Source organism: Pieris brassicae, chromosome 13 (genome assembly GCF_905147105.1).
Source record: "Pieris brassicae chromosome 13, ilPieBrab1.1, whole genome shotgun sequence".
NCBI classification, from domain to species: Eukaryota; Metazoa; Arthropoda; class Insecta; order Lepidoptera; family Pieridae; genus Pieris; species Pieris brassicae.
This window is the reverse complement of record NC_059677.1, coordinates 1,720,904-1,739,621: the sequence shown is the minus strand read 5'-3', so window position 1 is coordinate 1,739,621 and position 18,718 is coordinate 1,720,904. Positions and strand designations below refer to the sequence as shown.

At 34.4% G+C, this 18,718-nt stretch overlaps 1 protein-coding gene and 2 non-coding genes across 14 annotated transcripts in view; 2 read left to right on the top strand and 1 right to left on the bottom strand.

Annotated features, from left to right (window-relative positions):
- LOC123717656 (neurobeachin) overlaps positions 1-18,718 on the top strand; it is a 468,381-nt gene that overhangs the window by 210,445 nt on the left and 239,218 nt on the right. For all 12 annotated transcript variants that reach the window (XM_045673757.1, XM_045673752.1, XM_045673751.1 and 9 more), the window contains exons 2-3: positions 2,894-2,998; positions 12,254-12,380. In XM_045673757.1, coding sequence (XP_045529713.1) covers positions 2,894-2,998; positions 12,254-12,380 — 232 coding nt within the window. The remainder of the gene's footprint in view (positions 1-2,893; positions 2,999-12,253; positions 12,381-18,718) is intronic.
- On the bottom strand, positions 16,765-16,837 carry Trnaa-agc. Its single transcript has one exon. It is a non-coding gene; the product is annotated as a tRNA-Ala (tRNA).
- Positions 18,475-18,547, top strand: Trnaa-agc. Its single transcript has one exon. It is a non-coding gene; the product is annotated as a tRNA-Ala (tRNA).

The following is an 18,718-nucleotide window of genomic DNA, read 5'->3' as shown; positions in this document are numbered from 1 at the left end:
ATGACACTTAAGTAACCTTTATTTAACAAGATAATGCGTTATAATAAAACTCAATGTATTCATTCAATACTTTTTTTCTATTGTTAGTGTCGTTTTTTCTACAAACGTAGAATAAAATTTACGAAAAGATTCTAACGCGTGTTCACACACGTTTTTTTGATAGAATTCGTTTTGTTCATTCAATATGCCTTCCGAGCGTTACAACGATTATAGCGGTCATATAAAAAAATTCGCTTATTTATTGGCATATATTTAATCCATTTTCGACGGTATATGTTACACGCTATTCTAAACACACCACAATTATGGTGAACTTAACAAATACAAAACAGATTATACTAGTAATTTTTTGCTTAATCTGATAGGCAATGCTTTTGATCAGCCCACTGCAGCATATATCTAGATATGTTCTGGATTAGTAGTGTTTATCCTTTTATATTCGTGAGGATTGCCTAAAGTTTTGTTTTGCAGAGGGAACTTGGAAAATTCTGCTGATTTTGAACCTTGGGAATGATTGGACGACAATGTTGTCTGTAAGAAGCTTCATATCGCTTGTTCGTTTCTTCTCTTAGGCAAACATCGTATGCCAACGTAAGGTAATGTCTGGCATGTGTCAGGCACAGAAGGCTGATCACCTTGTCTTTAGACTTTAGATATGAAAAGGGTGCAGTACGGCTTGGACCCTATTTAGCTCTGTATCCTAATCTAACCTTTTAGATTGCCCCCATATAGGCTTTCCAAAATAATTGTGCCAATAACATACATAATTTTTAATATTAAAATTTTCAATTCTTCACTTGTTTAAGAAGAAATTACTAGGTTAAAGAACTTTTTAAAATGTATAATAACAGTGCCTCAACTAGGCCAGTTTAACATCTCAAATGGAGCTTTGTCTCCACTGCTATTATCAAATAAGGTAGCTAGAACTATCCGGTTGAGGACCACCAATTAGATTGCCTCTGTCCGGTTATAACGTAAGTGACCGCGTTATAGTCTTAGAAATGTCACATTGTTTCTGGTCAACCAATATATATATATCTAATTTTATCAAGAGGAAATATTTGTGATTTTTTAATATATGTTTGTATTGTTTTCACACAAAAACTACTGGACCGATTTCAAAAATTCTTTCACCGATTAGAAAGCTGCATTTTCTCTGACTGGCAAAGGCTATATTACATTTTCAAAAAAAAATTGAGATCCCTATTAAAAAGGCCAATAGTGTAATCCAAAATGTGAAAAAAATATCCATACAAAATCAATGTCATCGCGTGCGCTGTGGAATCTATTGATATGAACAAAAAACTGTTGTACAGTTATTATAGAACGTATAAATATCTACAAAATAATGTTTTAATACATATAAACCTATAAGCAATTGGATGTTGGCCCGTCCCGAGTCGAAACTCCAAAACATGAAATTATATTGCTACCACAAAACATATCTACGTAAAATTTTGTGTATAGGGAAGTTGTACAAATCAATCTCTTTTCTAATACTATAAAGAAAGTTTTAAATTTCGTATTCATTCATAAAAAATTCATATTTCAAGCTAAAAATTCCTGGTCTCAATAAAAAAATTCTTTCATTATCAACCTGAAATCAAGAATTTTTCAATACCTTTAGAGTATTTATAAATTTACTAAAATGTTACGAATTTATAAATGTATCCGATAATACGCAGAGGCGACCTAGAGAAACTGATCGTGGTTAATACAGACAAACAACAGTTGGACCAATAGTGTGAAAGTCTCATTGTCCTATACACTGTTACAAAAGAGGTGTTGGACGGAAGCAGGAGGAAGCAGAGCTCCAAATGTTTACTTGATTCCAGATGTCTGAGCTACCGACTAAAGATAGAGATAATTAGAGACAGTTGAAGTCTTATATTCTAAATTAAATAGGTTTGACTTATTGTTTGTCAAAACTTTAACTTAAAATTAAATCAAAAAAAGTTTATAGCGGGATGGCTGAATATTCTGACGGGATTTTTCAGCTCAGATTGTTTCGTAAACATATCAGAGATATCGTAATATCATTCGTGTATGACCAGGGAAATCCATGTAAGTCGACGTTTAGTATGGAAAAAGCAATAATGTATGAATTATTACTACCCCCTAATAGAAAATACTACTAATATTTTATACGATCCTGGTAATTTTATGGTGTAAGGGTAGAAATATATTGTTTGCCACCATTGTCATTCAATGAGCTTTTTATAATGCCGCCAGGCCACGCCCCTATAATGACGTGAGGGTCGTAATGTTTATGGACTTGACAGAGCTTTAAGTTTATGTGGTCCCGGTAGTTGATACAGTTAAATGCTAATTTTAAACGGTAATCAAAAAGTAATTTTTGTAGTTTCCTCAATATAAAAATGAATTCCACAAGAATGGCTGGACCGATTAGGATAATTTCGATCTTGAAGTCTTTGCTTAAGTTCCAGAAAGATTTAAGCGGCGAGAAACAATAATGAAAAACAATGTACCCATTTAAATTTTCCATTCCAATTCGTTTCTAGCTTCAAAATAATGTCTTTACATAAATGTAGTTGGTAGGTACGAAGTCGACAAGGTTATTTAGTAATAAATATTCTGATAATTAACAAACACAATATATATATATATGAAACGGATCCTGGTTAAGTATTTTTTTGTATCTATTGTTAAGACACATAAAGGATCTTCAAGTACCAGGCGACTAGAATATATATAGAGACTGACCGATCGTGTAAATTGAATGTCCGAGTACGGGAACAAGTTCCTTTGTCCGTCGGCTTTCAAGATACAGCCAATATTTCAGTCGGTCAAGAGTTCCATACAATTGAATGGGGAAACGAAATTTTATTTCTTCATGTTTGCTAACAAATAAAATTATTTAATTTTGTTTCAGTTGGTCGGAGGCGAGTTTGATATGGAGTTGAACTTCGTGATTCAAGATGCTCAGAACATTCAGCACATGCTCGAACTATTGGATCACTGCCCACCGAGCTTACAGGTATATTTCCGTGATATTGTCTTACAAAATTTAGCGAATAGTTATTAGTGTACAGATAAACAAACATAAAAAAAGTCACGAGATTTGAGTTCGGTGTTCTTGTAGATAAACTCACACTTAATATAACTTTATACATATAAACAAGTACATTTACGAACGTCAATAGAAAGATGTTAAATTTATTATAACAAAAATAGCAACAAGAACTGGCAAGCACTCTGCGACACTCTTTTTAATCGCCAAGTTTTGAGTCATACAAATCGTGTGAACTGGAGCAATTCAATCCCAAGGATTAGCATCATTTAAATAATCGTCAAATGTATAAAAAGCTTTATTGATTAATTTAGGTTCAACGAAAGCTTTGAATTTATTTAGTGATAATTCTATAATTTCGCTGGGGATGTTGTTGTAAACACGAAAACAATTTCTATATAAGGAGTGGTTTATCTTCTGGAGTCTAGTTGGTCGTACGCTTAGATTTGTTGTGTTTCGAGTATTATACTGGTGAAAGGTACTACAATCGTATATATTTTTTGTACAAGGCTTCAAGGAGATAAGCTCAATGAATCATTATGTTAGATGCTGCGTGTCGACTGGATTTAATTGTTTAAAACATGAGCTTATTAGATAACATTAGGGGTAGAACGGTTGCGACGCTAACAAAAAACTGTCTTGGCTTATCTAAAAGTTCCTAAATCTAAGTGTCACTTCAATAATAGCGAAGTCGACCTTTTTGGACATTATGGGATACTAGAATGTTATATTACTTTTATGAGTGTGGCAAATTAAGCGTTCACTTTGGCTTCAAGCCTGCGAAAATGGCTAACATTTGCGCAAACTTGAAGCTTCTAAATATTAACTGAAATAAAAATATGTAATTTAACTAATGTTAGTTCGGTTACGTAACTGACGTTTCTAAAAACTTTTGAGGATGGCAGAAACTGTAAACAGGTATTAAGAACAATTTGTTATAACGTTAAGTTAATTTTATTATATTGCCAAAAAAGCCAATAAAAATAAATAAATAAATCTATCAGACCCTTAAACAAGCTAAGCTATATCCAGGCTTTAGAACTGTAGGCCAGAGGGTTCGCGAGTGCGTTGCCGGCATTTAACATCTTATTAAAACAAACGAATAACGGCCACAGTATTAAAAATTGTATAAGCTTTATCGCTCTGAAATGATGTTCTATATACATTAATTTGTCGTTGAAACACTGTACGAAGCTCTCAAGTTTCTGAATAGCCCTTTTTGCGTCAATAAGCTCCTGTCAATACTTCCCGGCGTAAACAAAAGCTGGCGCCGCGTCAATGTGACAGTTGCCTTTTACCATCAACCCCATTCAGTTTACCGAATGACGCTTCAATTTTTATGCTCGCCTAGTATGTCGACACCATAGGGGTTGATTTTCTATTATTTTCTATGCTATTTTTTTTATTTTAGCTAAATAAATAACAACTACTTAGCATACAAGAAAATAAAGACAATATATAAATATCAAATAAGTCTAGTAATATATACATAGATAATATAAACATCATTTAATCGATTTTTCAATTAGAGTTGTCATATGTCAAACACAATGTGTTCTGTGTGGATGATAATCACTAAAATTTCATATATAACAACTTCTTAAGTATATAAATGACTATCTATAATTTAATTCTACACATATTGTCTTTAGAAACATTTCCTCCAAAACCATATTACTTTCTGACCACTTAATTTATAAATTTCGACTGTACATATATCTGTAGACAATATACGAATAATATATCAAAACAGTAAAAACATCAGCTTAAATAAAATGCATGAATGTAAACGCCTACAATTTATTTTTTGCTCCTGCGTAAGCCACGTAACTTATAAAGGGGGCGGGGTAAGCAAGCGTTCAGGATTATTTCTTTTTACTTTATTTCGCTTTGTAACTTTTATGAGTGCTCAAACGAATTGACCTTCTCGTCATTTATGTTGCTCTAGTACTAATGTGGAGCGAACTAAGGCTTTAAACCCTTTTTTGGTTTAGTGGATCCTTATTTTTCAAAACTATAATGTGTAAATAGTGTAATTTGTTTTTGTAAGACCATAGTTATTACTTTGAGAGATTTTTTAATTGTTTTATTGGTAAGCTTGCCAACGCTCGCTCGGCACACTGATACATAGGTAAAAAACACGTACGTATGTCGTATTTGCCGTAACGCTATACGCTAACGCACGAATAGTACGGCGTCGGAAGACAGAAGAAGAAGAAATAGTTTAATTCTTTTCATTTGAATAAATATATGTATGTCGGAGAATGAATATTTTAAAATTCCCGCCACTCTGAAGTTAGTCGTAGAATGCACAACGTATTCTAAGGTATGGTAAGGTAGACTGTCAACGTTGACAATTGACAATGCCTAGTCTGTGTGATCTACCAAATGTCAGTGGCGCGACTGTTTCCTGGCAGTAAGTGAATTCTTTAGTCACTTGAGTTTCGAACGTCGCCTGCGCCGGACGTGCGCACTGACTGTGTTATAATGTCGGACAACGCTAGTAACACCAATTTTGCAATTATTAATCGCGTTGAATCTGCGACATGTATATATTTATATACATGCAAAATTTATAAATATCGCTTGGGGAGTAAATTCGTAAAAGCAAAATATAGTTTTGCACGAAAAATAAACGATTTACGAGAATACTATGTACATTATATTACGAATGTTATTTGTTATTTATGTTTTTATTAAACTGTTGTTATGTATTTAGTTTAACAGTTAAAAATTAACTGAATGTACATTTATTTAAGTAATTTATCTAATTAGACTGAGTAGTTAATGAGTTTTACGAATGTTTCACTGTTTAAACATAATTACGGACGACACAGTAACCGTACATCACAACGGCAGATTTGAATAAATGTCTCAATCGTAATAATTAATTATTACCACTATTTGTTTTTAAACTGTCGTATTGGTTGGCATTTGGTTGGTATTTGGTAGTAATACTATCTAAACTAAAACTTTATTTATTTTTGTTCCTATCTATTTCAGATAAATACAATTAGGTAAACGTGTATTAGTTACCGCATACCGTACAGTAGAATAAAGACATCCTCCTGTTTTACATACTAAAATGTTTTGCAATACTTATCAAATATTACAGTCATAGTACATCACCCAACGAAGTCAAAAATGAGAAAACATTAAAACAGTCGTAATAGTGCTTTACGACTTTGTATCCCGAGGCAAGCGATATATTTTTTTTTTTGTTCATAGATCTTTTTCATTACGCCTTAACCATGTCCAATTGCATCCATTTACGAGGGTGGTCCGATAAATACTGAGCCTCACCATGCCGTCGTCACGGCCAAATTGGTAGAATTAGGCTACGAAACCCCATCCACGGTATTCTCCGGATGTGGGGTTCCAAATTTGAAAATTTCACATGCCATGGAGATCTACTTTGCAGTTCTCCAGAAGACGTATTTTTCAGACGGGTTTATTAAGTTGGTACATCGCTGAGTCAAGTGTATCCAATTCAAAGGTTAAGAAATATTTTTTACCGCGCTACCAGCTCTATGTGGAACCAGCTGCACACTGCACACTCCTTAAAGAGTACCAATTCTTAAAAGGCCGGCAATGCACTCGCGAGCCCTCTGGCATTGAGCGTGTCCATGGGCGGCGGTATCTCTTAACATCAGATGAGCCTCCTGCCCGTTTGCCCCCTGTTCTATAAAAAAGTAGAAATTACCGTCACTTTTCCAAAGCAAATAATATTTTTTGTAGGCTACCTAAGTACCTACTTATCGGTCTACCCTCGTATATGTCATTAATTACATCGCATCATACGCCCAACAAAGTTACGTACAGCTCATTGAGATAACCAATATTTTTCGGATAATCTTGGTGGAAAGATTGATGGATGCCCTTTGGGGAATATGCTGACGCATGCAAGTCGTTTTATAGCTGACATATGAATCTTTTGGTATGCGATGCAATGTAGCTAACACTATTGAGATAAAATTATTTATCCTTTTTTTTATTAAACGCATACGGGCAGTTGGCTTACCTAAATTCTTGGTTGGTTAAATGCTACCCATGGACACTCACATTGCCAGAAGTCTAGTGCAAGTGCGTTGCCGGCTTTTCAAAAATTGGTACGGCCTTGAAGGGTCTTAAGTCGAAATCATTGGGCGCAGGTTGGCCCTGCAAAGAATATGAAGAGCAACCTGTACATTCACCTGGTGCTGAGCGTCCGGTTGGAGGACGTCCAGAGGGAGATTGTCCACCGCGAGCGTACTCTGGGGTAGTTTCTGTTTGTTCTGCACCTTCATATTTTTTGGGGATCGGCTGGCTCCTGGAATCTCTCTCACAGCACGAAACGCGAGTACAATCATAATTCATGACCATAAACATTATTCACAGGCATTTCCGGTTGACAATACGTTATGAATGAAGAATTCATTTCAATTAGAAGATTCCGTCGTTTAAAAGCAATATTGTAGGATACATTTAAAGACGGAAACACATCAGTAAAAAAGTAATTTAACTCTAATTGTTTGAGAGTGTAGCGGTCAAAGCAATCAAGAATCGCCTTTTATTGTCGGTCGCTCTCGGCTAATGAGAAAACTTTGTCCCTTAAATAGTGTGAGGGAATCCAACACTGCACTGTCGCAAACAATATAACAGCGCTAGTACGGTTACTTCCTGCTACGTTTCTGGTAGTTAACGAGAACTGGCTTAAAGATAAATGATACATTAATTTACAACTATGTGAAACCAGCTATCCACTGGCTATTTTCTAACCAATTCGACTTAGGGTAATTCCGAAGACATTACCAAAGGACAAGAAGAAAATTCCGAGCAATCTTGCAATGTACGTGTCTGTAGGCGGTGGCACCACTTAACATCCGATAAGCCTACTGCCCGATTGCCCGATGTTATATAAAACAATAATAATATAGACTACCTTGAAACTACGTCATAGTCAGATTAAGGTAAAAACCTACTCAGCTTCAGGCGATTGACCAACTCGCGGCGACCCAAGCAGAGGCAGGAGTCTCGCGGGGTCTCGCGGGATACGCTCTTCCGCTAGATGCGGGAAAAGGCCATCCCGGCTGTGATATGCTCGTTAAAACAGCCCGAGCTGAGGTGTCACGGCCCTTCAGGCCAATAGGGATTACATTTCTTGTAATTGTCTATCCAATACACCGTGTGCTAGGACAATTGTACAAAAAAATATTATGTTTCCTCGAATCGCGTGCATTGGCGAGATTATTTGTTCGTTCCGGTCTGCGCAGGCGTTTCTAAATGGTAGTATCAGTGATCGTCTTTGGTTAACATAGCTTTTACACATTGAAAGAAAACAATTTTTTAACCGGATTAAAGCTATTTGTATTATTATAAACTTATAATTATTTTACATAATTTTAAATTTAAAATTTTCCGACGTTTCGCGTGCTTTACAGCGTGCGTGGTCACGGTGACTGAAGACAAAAGGTGTTGAATGTCCTATGTGGTGTTGAATAATAATATAAATAGCTTTAATCCGGTTAAAAAATTGTTTTCTTTCAGTATCAGTGATGTTATTTCATTTAAATAGCTACAACAAATGCGTTTTGAGACTGTTGACCAATCACAAATAAGCGAAACGCGCCGTTATTTTTGCCTTTTATATTTTCACTCGGTCTCGAATTATGTGACCCTGGTAGAAAAATCTGCTCGAACATAAAAGCTTCAGACGGCTCAGAACGTAATCTCGCCGAGATTGTCAGAGGAATTTCTTCCGTCTGATGAAATTCCACTTACGTAATTAAACACTATATACTATATAAGGCTCAAAGTTTCAATCTTTATATATATTATTGTATTGTATGTACTGAAGTTCTCTGAAATGGCGACCGATTTGAATTATTATGGCGCCCTGGATTCACAAACCAGCCCGGCAGATGGAGCTGCAGCCGGTATCTAGGTTATTTATCTATACAGCATATAAACAGCTGGTATTTATATAAATCTTTTGTGCATATGTTCGTTATTAGACTCCTAAACGGCTGGACTGATTTTGATTTGGAGTTAAGAATTATTTACGTTATTCGATATTTTATTTGTATGTAAGAAGTGTGTACCTACATGACGTCTATCGGATTCGCATATTTTATAAAAACTTATATATAAACTTTTCACTATAACGAACTAAGTAATGAGAAAAGACTTTCGTTATTATGCAAGAAGAAAAATGTTGTTCTGAGTATTAGTTTTTTACATCTTCTTTTTACAATGTTACGTTAGTCCAGTTTTCTTTCTCTGTAGTCTATAAAAGGATTGAATCAGTTTATTTAAAAGGTCTTGGCCTTAGGTATGTTCTACTACATTTAATATCAATTGTTCAATACATTAACACATTTTAATAATTAGTTTTAAAAAAACAGTGGCACCGTCAACTTTTTCAGGTCTGGTCCTCAGATTTTTATATCTGTTTCATGATCATTTGTCAATCTAATATGCAATATGTGATCGGCTTCCTGTGTCTAACACAAGCCGGTTTCCTTCACCGTTCGAATGTTATATTCGCACATAGAAAGTCCGAGGCCAGTGTGTTAAATGTAGGTAAAGCCTTTTTGAAGTGCAACTTCTTTAGGCGCATGAGCGTTAATTTAAAAATGAAACGCATTAATAATATTATAAGCGTCCACGAAGATGCGCAGAGATTTTTGTCAAAGAAGATGTTGAGAGAGTAAGAAAGGGCGAACGTATTATGAATCAAATATCCATGGAGCGAGAGGTGGGAGAGAGCTATGGTGAGAAAGATTGAGAGAGAGAGAGAGTAAGGGAGATCGAGAAAAGATACACGCTACTGGTTGATGTATTCGTTTAGTAGTTACATATTAGAACATTAGATGGCAATTCTGTCGCATAACGTCTTGTGCTGATTTTTTATTTATTTATATTATCATTAGCACGTGTACAGTGTGTAAATAGTGTGAATATAGATATATAAATAAAGGGAGTGATCATATACTGGTACATGATCATATATTGAGGCTTTTACCTTAGTAATAATTAATTTACAAAGAACATGTGTACTTTGTACGCATGTATTTTTTATTTTTTAATATCCGAGGAAGAACTTCATATGCGCATCCTCCGAAAGTAGCAGGCGTATGTGACTCCGAACCACACCAGAATCTCTGTCATTTCTCTCTACGCCCTTGACTTGCGAAATGGTAGTTTGTTAAGAATTAATTTAAATTATTTTCTGACGTTCATAAGTTTACTTGTTCACCTATAAAGTTATTTTGAGTTTGAGTTAATACAAGGATTACTCAAGGATTAGAATCGCACGCTGAACCCGGATCCTGCTTTAGGTTCAACCGTAGTTTCTAAGAGAATATCATATTTTTAAAGAATTTTTGTCGACGTGGTGTACATTGAAATCGCTGATACCACTGTGTAGAGTTGCGATGCACTTTCGTTACAAGTTTCTCTAGGCCGGTAACTCATAACCGAGTATCGTGGTCAGATGTATCTGGCACCAATAATTCTCCTCCACCAATTTTGGTGCGCTCTCACAACGGTGTACGATTTGCTGGACGAGTCTTTGATTTGATTAGTCCATGTTTGGCGAACGTCCACGCGATCTTTTGCCTTCGGTGTTTGCAAACACGATGAGCATATAGTTGGTAAACGGGTTTTAAGTATACCTTATTATTATAAATATGTTATTTGTAACATAAAGAACAGTTTGATGGCTGTTGAAATATATATATATATATATCTGATACATGCCTTTATCATTATATCGTAAGAATAAGAATATATAGGAGAAAGTTCAGACTAATAAATACTTTGCCTTTGAGTAAAATTACAAATAGTTTCAACGCACAAACATCAACAATATATGTGTTAACTTAATATAAGTTTATTTAAATACAATTATACTAAAGATATAGCCAAAGATGGAATACATTATAGAAAAGCTTCAAACATTTACGAAAGAAAAACAAAAAAAAATGGCTAGGTACCGTTATAGCCTAGGCGAGTATTTGGACCATATATTTGACACCAATTGTAAATAACTTAACTTTGACATTATGTTAATGTTCTTATTATTTGACATTGTAAAAATTCATATGATTTGAATGCCTATTTATGGCTGATTGTGCGGATATTTGTATTTGATCGATCTAATTGTAGCGCTGTCTTGGCAAATAAACGATTATTATTATTGTTATTGTAAAAAATTACCTAAGTCTGTAAGTAGACCACACCCGAATTAGGTATTTTTTTGTAAGTTAAATCGGCAAAAATGTAAAGAATTTCAAATGCATCCGAACTGGACTAATAACAAAACCACAACGGAATTCTAACTTGTACTGTTGTGGTCTCTGGCAGAATTACCAGCGCTGTTGAACACGTCAGCTCCACAGCATAATTCTGAGCCAGGGCCAGTTGCAACCACAACACACACATTACACACTTATAATGTACCTAATTACTTATAGAAAGAACCATTTTTTTTATTGTTTTGTTTCGTTACCTAATAAATGTTATGTTATGTTAAGTAAAGTAGTTTGGAAATTGGCCGAGTCAAAATGATAGGGCAGCAAAATTGAAACGACATAAAAATATATATTTCAAAGAACCATAGGTAAAAAACGGTTCTGACATGTATATGTCTTTTAATTACCTTTAATACGGTCCAAATAACAATATTCGGAGAATACAGTTTGGCCTTCGGATCGAATATAATCAATAATAAAATTAAAATAAAAAAGCAGTTTTTTCTTGCAAAAGAACCAAGTAAACTTTATTCCATTTATATATATATAGGAGGCATTCAAGTATATCACAGCACAGTAAAATAGTTCTAAATTTAAATTTAGAACACACTTTACTGACATAGGTGTAAATTATGTTATTTATAAATTATATTTAAATTTGAACTTTTTAATTCGTTTTAAAAAAACACGACATTTTAATCCTTGATTTTGGCCTTAGATTTATGAATTCTTTTCTTATATAACAAATGATCAGACTTCTGGGCCTGACATGATTTTTAGGCCTAAGGCATGCCTTAAATGGTTTATTTACGATGTTTTCATTTATCACCAAGTTTAATACATATAGGAAGTAAAGTCCACAGTTTGAACCTACGACCTCAGATAACAGTCACACGTTTAAAGCCACTAAGCCAACATTGATCTTTTACAAAATAAAATAATTAATTATAAAAATAAGTTACTGTTAAAAATTTATTCATTTCCACAGGCTGAAATCTGGTCGGTTTTCATTGCGATCCTGCGCAAGAGTGTGCGAAATCTCCAGGCTTGTACCGATGTCGGGCTCATTCACCACGTTCTGCAGAGGTTGCCCCGTGCGGAGACTGTTGTTGCAGGTACCCACATTTATTATATACATAGAAAATTATTATATGAATGAAATTAATTTATATTTAATTAAAATTATTAAATGTATTGTTTATCTTCAACCCACTTCAAAATAACCGTAAATCCTCTGCGCTGGACCAGTCCAATTATTTGTAAGGATCTAATAAAGGATTTAGAAGTTTTTGGAATTATCTTATCTGTCTTATATATATGTCTTATATATATATATATATATATATATATATATAAGACATATATACATATATATATATATATATATATAAATGAATCCCTATTTCCCTTGGTCACGACATCACGCGTGAACGGCTGGACCGATTTTGCTAATTCTTTTTTTGTTGTGTTTTTTATTGTCAGAATAGAACTATTATACATACATAGTTTTATAAATGTTTTTCACGATTTTTTACACAGGTTATTATATTCTGTGCGTAAACCAAAAACACTAGAATATTTTGTTAACTATTCGCATCGCTGTCAATTACATTATTAATAAATATGCGAAATTTAATTAACTTTGAAATCGTGTTCCGGTTCATCATTTATCGTCCAAAGTGCGTAGAAATTTTCTATTAATCTGAATATTCTTGGAAGATTGATTTCAAAAGACTGAAATCAGAAATATGCAATTAAAATAAAGTGTTCATTTACAACCCTAAGAACCCGTTATGGTTAATTCGGAATTTGTTTAATTGCCAGGCGAGGGTCTTCACGAAAGCTATGCGGCCCTAGTACAGATTGTGTTATTGATACCCACGCCTGTAGGGGCTCCGGACCCTACCTTGGAATATTTTATACCTGTTGTTTTCTTACGCACCCTCTTATAAAGTTTCTACTTGCGAAGTAGTTATATATTCCTGGTACTCTTGGGAATATTAAGAAATCCTTCTGTCTTCAAGACATTTCTTTGTTTTTTCTTCCTTTTGGATGGAATGTAGATCCAGTTCAGTGCTTAAACACGTGATTTTCAACCCTATGGTCCGTTATGGAGAAAGATAAATCATAAATTTAACCTCAACTCGAAATCGGCATATAAATTTAAACTATGCAAAAAAACAGAGATTTTATCTGTCATATTCGAAATCTTTTTGAAAGCTCTCATAGCTCTCATATCCGTTGCACCGCGATCCGGAACATTATAATTATATCGACTCGGAAACCTGTAATATTTGTCGTATTAAATAAAAATACTTTGTATAGAGGTTGCAACGCTTTGTACAGTTTAGTATGGTAATCAATGTTTCTTTGAAAAGTAAATAGCTCTTTAAGTATATAAATACAATACAGTATTTGATTTTCAATAAAGATTTCTCAATTCGTATTTTGTCCGTCTCGTGTTTAACCATACGACGAGTTACCTGCTCCACATCGAGAATGTAGGCTTACCTATTGTATTGTTCTTTCGCCCTGGTAACGTCGCCCTTTTGATTTCGCTTTTTACTTTCCTCATTACTTATTTCCGTGGAAACCGGGTCAGTGTTGCTGCGGTGAACACCTGGATAGGTGGAATTTTTTGTCTTCAGGTCAAAAATTTAACCATAGAGGTAACGACAAAAATAATCTCAAATCTCGCATAAAAACGGGCCTAAAAAACTGTAGCGACAATTAAATAATAAAAATTGCGCTTAAGCGTTCAAAAACATTGTTTTATTTTTTATTAAAGTATTCCTACAGCTACTCATTAAACAATATTCAAACAATTACATTATACACAAAATCCAAAAACGGAATACACATTCAAACATGCACAGTTGTACCTATTTATACAAAAAATAAAAACAAAGTACAAATTCATACTAAATTGTAAGTTCTAAGTTCTTATTCTTATTATAATGATCAATGAATCTTGATCATTATAATAAATATTTAATATAAAGGAAGAATAACAAAGCCATTATTAATAAAAGATACCGGAGCTTTTGAAAAAAAAAAAGCATTTATTAGTCACATTAAATATCTATTTGCTGGTAATTTGTGTTATAATCTGAAAGTAATACATGGCTGAGTAACGTGAATAGTTTTTATTAGACCGAGGAATTTGGAATATTGGCTTTGCCTTGTATTGTATTTTATTCCCAAAGCTATGCATGTATGTACCTGAATTATATTATAGGCCTTATGTAATACATAAGATTAAATCCGAATAGTTCGAATTATATTAAATTACAATGGCGGAATGTAGCTAAATGGTTCAGCTTGGGTAGGATTAGCTTGAACTTGAAATAACACTGATCTCTAGTTGCTCTACGAGATGTGGGATGAGGTACTGCTTAACGTAAATTCAATTACATTATGACATTATTTATGCATTCTATCTACACGGGTAGAAAAAGTGTTGGACAAAGCGTGCACTAAGTTAATTTAGAAAGAATACCTTTGATAATGAAAATTATTTTATGGCTTAGGGAGCGTTCAAGTAGTACGGATAGTAATTTTTGAGGATTCCATGAAACGCGCCGTAACGTTTCTGTTTCCAATAGTAAAACGTTTCGTGACCACCCCCAGTGACTCTTTAAATGTAAAACTTACCAGTATGTGGTGTAAAGTACTGGAAAGTGAAAAATAATATTAACAATAACGCATAATTCAATCCCCGCCCCGCATCGTAACGTTTTATAAAACGTTACGATGACCCCCCCCCCCCTACCGAAATTCGTTACGAATTACTTGAACGCTTCCTTTGTTGTCTTTTTTCATCATAGCTTAAAAGCTATTTAAACGAGAGAGAACTTAAGTTACATGAATCCCTGTGTGTGTGTTTTATTCATTGAACTACTCAGAAACGGTCACCAGGATTATATAAAAAATGCTTAAAACGAAATACCATTTCTGCTACGTTTTTCAGATTCCCACAAATACCAAGGAAGCATAGTTCAAAGGATGTCATTCGTAACATAAAAAATATTAAAAAACCGTACCTGCGAAGCGACTTTTGACAAAAAAATATTTAAAGGGATGTAAAAAGATGCTAAAAAAATGAAGGAATGCATTTGACGTGGTTTCAAAGGGTTGAGCGTTTCTCATGAATACTAAGGCATCATAAACAGAGGCAGGTCAGGCGACAGTACCTTGCGGCGCCGGTATACACTTCGTTGTTAATAATTTGTACCGCCATTATCCCTGGAGTTTTAATTAGTCGACTCTCAGCTTGTTCCCATTGTTATAAGGTAGCTTTAAGCATAATATATGAAGCGCTTAGGTCTTACAAATTTGGCGCTGTAATTGGTTCTGTGTTTAAAGGCAAATATTTTCCTTGAAAATCTGAGACAAATCTTTGTTTTTAAATTTATTTTATTATTGCTTATTACTTGAGATGTCACGTGGAACATGGTGTAATGGTTGCAGCTCCTTACAAATTTTGTGTTTTATAATCATTGATTTATTGATAGTTCATCAACTATATATGGCGCGTTTTCGACTGGAGGCACCGGTTGACGTGAAGTGATGCGGTGACCGCGCGCTTTCCGCCCTCTATCTCGAAAACGGTTCACCGTATAAAAATTTTTTTCAATAAAATTTGTAGAGAATTTTGTATTCTACAATATTGATAATAAATACAAATAGCAAAAAACCCATAGGAAATGAGATATTTCCAAAAAAGCGCAAAAAACCGATTTTTGTAAAATATGTAGGTTTTGAGACAACTTTTAGGTTGTCAATATACAATTATTTACAGACTTACAGCTGGGTATCTCGAATTCCGAGATTCTTACCCAATTTAAGCTTCAATGACTGGACTATAAACCAAAAAGGCTTGGCGATTGAAAGAGTGGCGGAGAGTTTATCGCCAGTTCTTCGTTCTACGTCCTTGATTTGAGAACTGGCAGTAAATGTAAAATTAGAAGCATTTAATGTATTTTTTATGACGTTCATAAGTGTACATTGTTTTACGTATATTAAATGATTTTTGACTTTGACTATCTCGTAGGTATTTTGTGGAATTGCGGAGCAAAGGTAATGTGTGGAGTAAATGTATGGTCATTTATAAAAAAACACGTTTGCCTCCAAAACTCTCCAATATTTATCAGCAAATATTAAACGACAAAGATTTAGCAAGACTTATTTCACGGTTTTCAGAATGGGCGGATAGAAAGCCCCTATTTGTTGTCGTTAATTTCTCTAAGAATACAAACATTCCTGCATAATTCGCCAATGTTTCGGATTCTATTCGGATCTAACTATGAAACTAATAATGAGGTTGTTGATATTTTCCACATCACCAAAGAAGATTTGAGGAATTTTTTCGTTGAAATATTAACGGTTAATTGTTTAATGTTAAAATTTAGTTTTCTTTTTGTACATGTTTGAACATGTTGTCTAAGTGTTTTGTTTTATAATATGTTTATTGTTAGATTAAAAATAAATAAATAAGATTGGAGGCGCCGGGTATCGATCCCGGTACCTCTCGCATGCTAAGCGAGCGCTCTACCATCTGAGCTACGCCCCCGTTGAAGATTTACTCGAAAATGTAATACAGTTTTAAACAAAGCTGCCTGAAGCGAGGTCTTTTATTACTTACAGAACCGCTTGGGGCGCTGTGTGACATAGATTTAATATTAAACATTTCATAAGTTGGTTGAATACACAACAAACGCAGCCGAGGTAAAAAAAAGTAAATCTATTTATAACTCAAGAACGGCCAAACCGATTTGGCTGAAAATTGGTTGGGAGGTAGCTTAGAACCAGGAGATATAGCTCCGTAGGACGTGACAAAAAACTTTGTATAACAAAACGAAAAATGTATGTATAATATAACACGCCATTGACAGCTAAATATGAATGCCAATTAGCAGTTTAGAAGTTCGGTTGATGTGTTTATTGTTGAGCTTATCGTGCCGATGTTATCATTAACAATATCACGACCAAGACGATGGAATCTTTCCCGACAAAGCCGTATTGCAATGATGAACCGAGTTTAAGTCGAGAATGCATTTACAATTAGGAGGCACAGGAGGCTGCTCAGCTATTAGATTGACAAATGACCATGCAATAAATACAGATATCTGAGCCCCGGACCTAAAACGGTTGTATCGCCAGAAGATGTTAATTGTTTGTTTTTTAATTTTGAAATTTGTATTTAAGATGTGTGTATAGGACAACAGTTAGTGCAGTTTAGTTAAGGTTAAGAATATTATAAATACTGTATGGTGGGTTGGATTGTTGAAGTGAAACTTCTTTATTGGGTAAAAAAATTACCGTCACATTTTTCGGTTAGGCGTCACATCTTTCCGTTACGCGCCGTATTTTTCTTGTCCCTACCACGGTTGATTCGAAGAGTAGTTTCTCCAGCGGAATAGGGATTGCATGTCGTTGAACAATGATAGTAATAATTTTATTACAATTAATGAAATTCTGTAATAATCTTAGTAGTAATAAGTTAAAATGAAATAATTGTATTATTTGTATTCATATCTTTTGTTAAACTTTATCCTATTTAATTTTATTTAACGAATTTCTGTAAAGTTGCATATAGTAGATCATTTTTCGAAAAATAAGGTCGTAAGGAAGTTTCACTTCTTACGTGTATACACTAATACACGCACACATTTTTAATTAGTGTCTAATAACCCTTTATTTACCAAGATAGTGGTACAGTGGTTAGATCAATCACTTAGTAATATCCGCACAATCAGCCATATATAAATAGGCATGCAAATGTCATATAAATTGTTACAATGTCTTAATAAGACATAAAATAATGTCATAATGTCAAGGTTAAATTATTTACAATCGGTGTCAGATCTATAGTATTGTTGTTACTAGATTAAGAAAATTATGATTAGGTTTGAATAGCCAAGTAGGTGATCAGCCTGTTCCTGGAAAACGCGATTGCGATTTTTCCTAACGATATTTTCCACCACCGTAGGAGCGAGTTGATTGCGCACATACAAACCTACGGCCTCAGGGATGAGAGTCGCTGAAGCCTCTAGGCCAACACTGCTTAAGACTACAATGTCTTATTAATAAAGATGAATGTAATTGGCACGTGCGTAAGTGAAAGGCTCGTATCACTTACAGTTGTACGCAATACTTTCGAGGTTGAAAGTATTACTCTGTTTTAATTTTTCAATATTATTTGTATCAGGGGGCGTAGCTCAGATGGTAGAGCGCTCGCTTAGCATGCGAGAGGTACCGGGATCGATACCCGGCGCCTCCAAATTTTTTTTAAATTATTTTTAATAGGCAGCAGGCTCACCTGATGTTTATTGATACCGCGGTCTCAGGACTCCCTCAATGCCAGAGGGTTTGCGAGTACGTTGTCGGTCTTTGAAGACGCTTATGCTCTTTTCTGGACCTTAAGTCGAATTGGTTCGAAACACTTCAGTGG